Consider the following 9,017-nt stretch of genomic DNA (forward strand, 5'->3'; position numbering starts at 1 on the left):
TGGATCATGGGGTCCAAGAACCTGAAGATTTTTCAACATCAAATACTAGGGGCCTCATTAGGAGGAAGTTCAGACTAGGTTGTTTGTGTCTGAAGAAAATAGATAAATTATTTTATCTCTAATCACAGAATTACATAATTGTTATATGGAAATATATATTATTTCTAAGGTTTTCATGTTGGGTTAGTTAGGTACAGGCCTTTGTGTGCATTGTATTTGACCTTCTGACGATGCCAGCCTTTTTTCACTCTCTTCCACAGGCCAGCCTTTTTTATATGTAACTGAGCTGAGCTATGGGATTTTAATGCGTTCAGGGACAGACTCTTTAGACCTTCAGTGTGGATGGACCCTCTGAGAATCTGCTCAGTATATGCTTTTGGATGCCCTGGGCGGGCAAAATTAATGGTCTTGTTTGGTATAAGAATTCCTAAGTGACGCTGCAGTTGGTGCTCGGGTTTAGGTTCCATCCAGGCAACTACCAGCTTATGTTGTCCACCTGGAACTTTTAACTGTCCTTTTTCAGAACAAGCTCCACGCCTGTGTGTGCCGACAGCTCTTAGTCCCAGCAGCACCACTGGGAGTGGTGACTACTGCTGAGACTACACCCAGCCATCGCAAGCAAGGAAGACAGATAAGTTTTTAAGGCCTCGCTGGGGACAATTGGCCAGACTCCAGCGAAGCAAGGAGGGTTGGTTAGGGGGTGGGGGGAGGAGTTTTGTGCAGTGGTGGTGGTTAGGGCTACGGTGGTGGCCCTCTGTGGGGCACAAGGTGCCCGATCATGAGGGCACTCCTCCAGCCAGGCAGGGTTCTTGAGGCTTTTACCATCCAGCCTCTGAGGGTAAAATATCCACGGTGGCGAGAGGAGGCCCTTAAGTGCCAATTAATTGGCCACTTAAGGGCCTTGATTGGCCTGGGGTGGGCGGGCCGTTTCTCGCCACTGTCGCCCCACGTAAAATTGCAGCGGAGGCAGGAAGAGGTCGGCAACGCCACCCCCCCCCCCCACCCCCCCCAACCTCCCATTCAATTTTACACCACCGCCTGCCACCAGCCCACTCATTTGGGGGCTGTAAAATTCTGGCCTTCATATAAAAAAAGTGTTTTTAGACCATAAATGAATACTTTCTGCAATCTATTTTCTAAACACAATAAGGTCAACAAACAGTATTAAATCAAAATTGAATCTTCAAAAGTATTGAAAATTAAAGAGTTAAAACATTCCTTTCAACAACAACTGGTTTTATATAATGCTTTTAACATAGGAGAAGTCCCGAGGTGCTTTACAGAAGTAGAGTCAAAGAATGAATTTTGAGCCAAAGGTGCTTTTAGGAGAGGTGGTCAAAGCTTCATCAAAGATGCATTTTAAAGAAGCTCTTAAAAGAGGAGAGGTGTAGGGATGGAATTGCAGAATATGGCAGCTGAAGGCAAAGGTGGGGGGAAGGGGGATGTATGAGAGGCTGGAGTCAGACGAGCTTCCTTTAAACCTTTGTGACATTACTATTTGTTTTTGGGGGGTGGTGATTTCATTCTCCCTTTAAAAATGATGGTGCTAAATAAAGTAGAGTGAAATTTTCTTCAGAGTACTCATCCGGTTACCATCTTCCATCTTTGGTACTTTACTAATACTTTCAGGAATCTTTGGTAAACAAATTATTAAACACTCTGCCCTGGAACTTCTGCACACACTTCATGTGCTTTGTACATTTTGTTCTTAGCAGATTAACAGACCAACAAAAGAGCCTTAGCTACAGAAAATGGCTCAGACTCCAATCCATCAATGTCTGTACTACAATCTTTTTCTCATATTCAGCTCCCTAAAATGAGGCAATTTCTTATTGTGTACATTTCAACGACTTTGGAAAAACACGCCAACTAGTGCCATGTACAGAAATGAGCAGCTTTCCTGTTGCCCCTAGCAAAAGCAGCTAATAAAGTAAATAAATCACAGACAGGCTGGCAGCTAGTGCTAGACTACCAGTTACAAACAAGCTTCATTTTTCAGTGCCTTTTGGCATCCAAACGTGCTATTTAGCATGAATGAACAGAATGTGGTGTCTTTTTGTCAGGGTGGTGCCGATCCAATTTTGCAGCAGATCACTCCAGTGACTAATCAGACACCCAGATCAATTCAACCACCATATAAAATAACACAACTTCCTGATTAAATATGTTATGGGAATCTTACAATAACATACTGACATCATGCTGAACAAGACTCAGCTTGTCGAGAGCAATTTTCTTTTCATCTAATACCTGCGCCAACTAGTTCACTAACAAACTAAAAACATTTCACTTTGTGTTTTTATGTTATAATAATGTCACCAGTGTTCCACAGGACTGGATGTGAACAGTCTGATTGGAAGAACTCATGGTACTATTCTTAACCAAATGAAACTGCTTTCAAAAAGTGCCTGTCGGAGACTGTGTGTTTTTCCTTCAAAATGACTAAAGTAGCTGGCTCATAGATTTCAGCAGAAGTCGGAGACATTTACACAAGTAGTTAATCTCACAAATCTTATGTTCTTAAATCACTTATACTGCTTAAGTCACACATGTCAACAAAACGCAGCATGAACTGTGATATGATTTTTTTTAAAGTCAAACATCCCAGTATAGCAATGTTGAAACACTCAGAACCTCTAGCTGTACCTCTATCTTCTCATTTATTATTACAATTGTGTGTCCAAGCATCCAGGATCTGTTTCAGCTCTTCCCTAACACGGATGTACAACTGCTGTGAAGCTCGGCTCATGTAATAGCCTCCTCCTATTGAAATAAGCCCAAAAAGACACCTGCTATTCCAGCTTTTGGTTTCAGTTTGAGCAAACAGCACAAACAAAAATCTCAAAGCAAATGAAAATCAATGCTGTAATGAGAAACAAACTGATTGCTTCCATTTACTAAACTTGTGCTTCAGACCCTGCATGTCCTGAAGACAAATACAGAGTATCATGTGAATATTTACAACCATAAGAAGTCACAAATCTACGCTGGGGTTCATACTTTGCATTATTATCTTTGCATTTTCCATTTACTGCACATTCCATCACCATGACTGCTCTTATTAATGATTTCAAGATGAAACAGATCTCTCAAGACTTTCTTCCTCCTCCGTCCACACCACCATCCCCCGAGCCCCTTGCCTTCCCCTCCCTTCGATTGAGGCTGTGCTTAAATTCTAAACAGGTGAGGATGAATTTTGGCTGGCTAAATCCAAAATTAGTATTTCATCTCTAATTTTTGTTTTATGCTCCTATATTTTGAACTCTGTCGTCTGATAAAGTACACGGTTTACACGATATAAGCACCACTCTGTAATTGTAACAAGCAGAACTATTTACCATCCAAGTTTAAAGGACTGTTATGATCAATATATAATGCTACAACATTTTTTTGTAAATAAAAGTAAAACTGAATACTGAAAATCTAAATAGAGAGGGATTAATACGAGACAGGCTTTTGCATGGATGCTTCATTTTATTATTTGACATACTACACAGTACTCAGTCTATGTCTATCACTTGCAAGTATCAACTGCAATTACCAAGCACTTCTAGTCAGTTCAGCAATAAAAAGTGCAGACAGCTTTTTTGGGGGGAGGAGTGAGGGTTAGGTACAGACATCCATTCAACTAAGTAATATGCTGTGGAATAACCAAACAGCTCTAAGTTCCAAATTCTACCTTCCAAGATCCCTGATCCATAATCAAAAATCATTGAGAATGTTTACAAATTCAAACTGCCTGTCCATAAAGATAGAAAATGGTTCCTCCTGATTACTAGCACATTCAAACCTGCCGTGATAAATGTTTAGAAAATAAAAAACCTTACAAGATAAAAATATACAGTTGACAAACCTTCCACAACAGTAGCTTGGTCGAATTTCTTTGACACAAAGTCTATGCTGGCATACGTGCTTGCATCTGTACCATTAATACTTCCTTTGGCTTGAGGAGTTGATCGACATCGTACTATTTTCTCACATCTCGTCAAATCGTCATCCATTAAATCTAAGGCAATGTAGTTCAGCCCGTTCTGGAAACCAGTGGAGGTTTTGCGGCACATTGGGCTTCCTTGTTCCTCTTCAGCTTCGTCATTCTTTCTGAGGGAAACGTTTTCAAATGAAGCAGAACTGTGCCTCTTGGGATCGTGAGCAAATGAAGGTGAAACAGGTGTGACAGTTGTTGTAGAAGAGAATGTTTCTGAACTATGTCGCCTTCGTCCCTGGGGGTCGGCACGGATTACTTTAGCACCCCGATTGGGATCTGGTGGCAGACTCGGAAGCATGAAAACCTCTACCCCAGGCATCTGGTCAATCAGGGAAAGTCTTTTCACACCTGTAGTAGGGCTAACCACTTGTGTACTTTCATGTTTTGGTGAAACTGGTAGTGGAGCTGTTGAGGCGATTCCAAATGTCATTTCTGTATAATCAGTCTCATCTTCTAAAGGGTTAGAGAGGCAGGATGTTCCAACCTGATGTTTCAGGTAAATGTCAGCTGGGGGACTTCTGCTGGAGCATGACATTGGTGACCCAGCTACAGCATCAAAGGAACCAATAGGAACAATTCCACTTTTTGGTGACTGTGAGTTGAGATCAAGGTTCATGTAATCAGACACTGGTGACTTTCTCTGAACATTACCAGTGTCCATGGAAGATAAGGAACCTTCTAGTGACATAGACAGTGGGGAATACACAAATTTGTTGCTGAAATCTATATTAATATATTCTCCTGGGCTCTTCGGTTCAGGTGGTAAAGGATGCTCATTTGTACTTGGTAATGTGTTGGCCCTTTGCATGTCCAGTGACAATCTGGTGGGTCTTATAGCTTTTCCTCTAGACACAAAACAGTCAGTCTGACTTTGCCTCACTGGAGAATGGGCAGCATGACTGACTACACAAGATGTTGGCTCCTCGAGAATCACATTACCTGGTGAATTCATCAGAACATAGATGTCATTTTCTCCATTCTTTTGACACTGAGGTTTATAAGATCGGGGTAATGAGTAAAATGAGTAGCTGGGTTTGGGAAATTCATCACTTACAGGGTTGAAGAAGTAATCTGGAGGAGTAACTGATGCACAGCAGTCAACAGGAGACATGTTCATATATTCATCATTGGTGAACGTTCCCTCAGAACCTTCTACTGATAACTTTGACCCACACAACATTCTCATGTATCCACTTGCATCAGGTGAGCAGCTCTCAGTAGGAGAAATGTTCTTGTATCCATTTACATTCACTTGAGAATGCGACCGTGGATTAATTATTTGCTTTGGGGCAGAAATACTTTTGGGGCTCATTGGCATGTAGTCATTACTTTTGTTAGGTGCAGTTGCTACTCCGGGAATCATTGGCATGTAACCATCATCACCATGGTTTGTGTACCCAGAGCTCCTTTGGGACCCTATTTCAATGTCACAATAATCTTCTGGATAAGGATTGTAGGCTACTTTAGGAGAGGCAGCATATGACAGACGTCCCGAGCTGCCTATGCAGGTAGCTTTCATTAAGGTATATTCATCTAATGAAACTGAAGAAACCTGTGACGTGGCTCTCTGTCGGCATGGAGTTGTTAAGGAGTATGTTCTTTTCCTGTAACCCTTCTCCAATTCTGTGCATTCACCCCTAGCCGTCTGATAACAGCTGTGGTTACACTGGCCACTAGTATGTCTTTCCATTAACATATACCCATACAATTCGTTGCCTTCTCGAACAGGTGGTGTGTCAGTAAGCGACTCTGGTGTGTTACTTCTGTTCCCCACATAATGTCTTAAGTCCCCAGGACTAGAACCGTACTCATCAAAAGAAATAAACCCACCATCGCTCGGGGAGCCTGAAACGGATGCGCTCCCGCTGGAGGGTCGAGGTATGGTGTCTGATGCAGACCCATGCCCACTACTGGATGACAGACTTACCGGACTTGTGGCAGATGGCGGGGAATGGGACATTGGCATAGACATCGATCGACTATGGTGAAGAGAATTGTGCTGGATAACTCTTGAATTCCTAGACATAGTATTTGAACGGCTGAAGTGTGTTCTCACCGTACTGGGGCTGATGGGGCTGCCAGTTACAGATTCTGGTCTGCACATGGAGCTATCACCTTCGCTGGCTGTCCTCAGACGACACGATGTGATTTTATTGGCTGGCAAAGGGGCTGTGATGCTGTCAGTCCGTGATCGCCTCTGAAGACCTGTCTGACTGGGGGGCAGGTTATTCAGGTGCCTTCTGGTTGGCACGGTGATGGGATTAGAACCTGAGGACTGACTCTTGCTTCGGGGCCGGAATTCACAAAACTCTTTCATTGCTTTCATAGCTTCCAGAATGGTTTCATGGATATGCTGAGCCACCACCGAGTCATCCACCTGCATCCACAACTCCCCAGGACCAGTCGATGCCGACCTACCCACTTCAATGAAGAAGAAATTCTCCGAGTGCCCACACCTCCTGATATTCATCAGCTGCAGATTGACAGAGGGGACCTCGGAATTGAGTTTCACGAAGCCCATGCTCTTACTGGAAAGGCACAGCATGTAAAAACCGGTGAGGTTTTTGGCTTGCCCCAAGCCTTTAGGCTTCAGGTTGACTTGCCACACTTCCTTGTAAAGTGCAGAGGCGGGAGTGAGCATACCATAACTGAGCTCCTCTCGCTGCAGTGAGAGAGGGGACGCATCGGGCATCAACTTGTCTTGGTTAAGCAGGTCGGCGAGGGCGTTAAACCAGCTCTCCTGCTCCTGCTCACTGTCTGCCGCCACCGCGAAGTACTCGTCCTTAGTGTAGAGGGCGATGAGGTATTTGTGTTTGGCGTCCGCTCTCTTGTTGATATTCAGGCAGCACTCCAAAGGGATGACCCTCTTGGCCGCCGACTTGTTCCTCCACTTCTTCTCGTTCTCGTAGTACTCGAGCCGGGCCGGGCAGTCGCCGCTCCACTCCCTCAGCACGAAGAACCTCTTGTGCCCATGTTTCTGCTTCTTCAAGTAGCCGCATTTCTTCACCTTAGTAGGGCAGAGATATCCTCCAAACCCCGCTTTTAGTACTGGCGGACTTGCCATTCTTTAAAAGAGGGAAAATCTTCCAACAATAATAATATAGATTTGCTTCTGTTCTTCTGCTCCTCTCTCTGTCGGTACCGGAGTGGAAGTGTGAGCTGTAAATAACACACACACACACACATTGACTGGCTGGAGAGCAAAACAACATGTGACGTCCCCACAAACGCCAGCTTTTAGCAAAGCAAAGAAGGTGCCGGGCGGGGCGAAACTGGAAGGGAGGTTAGGAGGAGGGGAGGGGGGAAAGGTGGGAGCGGAGGAGAGGGGAGGGGTAAGGGAAAGGGTGCGAGGCAGGGAGGGGGAGAGAGGTAAGTGAGAAAAGGAGACAGGGGGAGGAAAAGTGGGGGAGAAGGGAGGGAGAGGAAAGGAGATGGTGGAGGGGGAGAAGCAGGGAGGAAAGGGAGAGGGGGTAGGGGAGGAGAGAGGAAGAGGAGGTGAGGGTGAGGAGAAATGGGAGGGAGGAAGAGGAGAAACAGGAGAGAGGGAGAGAAGGGAGGCAGAGAAAAGATATGTTCGGAGGGAGAGGAGAGAAGGAGGGAGAGGAGAAGAGGGTGGGAGAGGACGGACGGAGGGAGGGAGGAGGAGGGATGTTCAATTGCATTACCATCACCGAATCCCCCACCATCATCTTCCTGGGAGTCACCATTGACCAGAAACTTAACTGGACCGGCCACATAAATACTGTGGCTACAAAAGCAGGTCACAGGCTGGGAATTCTGCCACGATTAACCCACCTCCTGACTCCCCAAAGCCTGCCCACCATCTACAAGGCACAAGTCAGGAGTGTGATGGAATACTCTCCACTTGCCTGGATGGGTACAGCTCCAATAACACTCAAGAAGCGCGACACCATCCAGGACAAAGAAGTCCAATTGATTGGCACCCCATCCACCACCTTCAACATTCACTCGCTCCACCACCAGCACACAGTAGCAGCTGTGTGCACCATCTACAAGATGCACCGTAGCAACTACCTCTACCACCTAGAAGAACAAGGGCAGCAGACACATGGGGCCATCACCACCTGCAAGCTCCCCTCCAAGCCACACACCATCCTGTTTTGGAAAAAGATCGCCATTCCTTCACAGTCGCTGGATCAAGATCCTGGAACTCACTCCCAAACAGCACTGTGGGTGTACCTACACAACATGAACTGCTGCTGTTCAAGAAGGTGGCTGTCCACCACCTTCTCAAGGTCAATTAGGGATGGTCAATAAATGCTGGTCTTGCCAGCAATGCTCCCATCCCAGGAACAAATGAAAATAAGAAGGAAAAAGAGGAGGGCAGAGTAGCAAGGAGAGGAGGCAGGGAAAGGAGGGAGCGAGAAGCAGGAAGGAGAGCAGAGAGGAGGGAAGGAGAGTAGAGTGGCAGAGAGAAAGGAGAGGAGGGAGGGGGGAGTGGAGATGAGGGAGGGATAGGAGAGGGTGGGAGAGGGAATGATAAGAGGGTAAGGAGGGAGAGAAGGGAGGGGAGAGGATGGAGGAAGCTAGAGGAGGAGAGAGGGAGGGAGAGGAGAGAGACGAGAGGAGGGAGGGGAAGCAGGAGGGAGTGGAGGGGAGGGAGGGAGAAAAAGGGGAGGAGGGATGAGAGGGTAAGGTGGGAGTGGAGAGGAGGGTGTGAGATGAGAGGAGGGAGGAAGAGAGGGTGAAGGAAGAGAGGAAAGAAGTAAGGGAACGAGAAGAGGAGGAAGGAGGGAGGAGGGAGTCAGATGAGAGACCTGAGAGGGAGGAGGGAAAGGTGGGAGGGCGGAGAGGGAAAGGAGGGAGAGAGGAGGGATGAGAGAGGGGGGTAGGATAGGAACATGATGTAGGGAGGGGAGGGAAAGGGTGAGGAAGAATGGTGAGGAGGGAGGGAGGAGAGAGAGGACAGGGAAAAGAGAAGGGAGCTAGAGGAGTTTAGGGAGAGGAGGGAGGAAGGCGAGGGGAGGGGAGGAGATGAAGGAGGGAGTGGAGAGGATGGAGTGGGGGAGGA

At 46.2% G+C, this 9,017-nt stretch overlaps 1 protein-coding gene across 1 annotated transcript in view; it reads right to left on the reverse strand.

The window, feature by feature from the left end:
- LOC137371479 (insulin receptor substrate 2-like) overlaps nt 1–7,187 on the reverse strand; it is a 66,528-nt gene extending 59,341 nt beyond the window's left edge. The window contains exon 1 of the mRNA XM_068034139.1: nt 3,854–7,187. Coding sequence (XP_067890240.1) covers nt 3,854–7,049 — 3,196 coding nt within the window. The 5' untranslated portion in view covers nt 7,050–7,187. The remainder of the gene's footprint in view (nt 1–3,853) is intronic.
- Nucleotides 7,188–9,017: the final 1,830 nt, after the last annotated feature.

This window comes from Heterodontus francisci, chromosome 6 (genome assembly GCF_036365525.1).
Source record: "Heterodontus francisci isolate sHetFra1 chromosome 6, sHetFra1.hap1, whole genome shotgun sequence".
In the NCBI taxonomy this organism is placed as follows: domain Eukaryota; kingdom Metazoa; phylum Chordata; class Chondrichthyes; order Heterodontiformes; family Heterodontidae; genus Heterodontus; species Heterodontus francisci.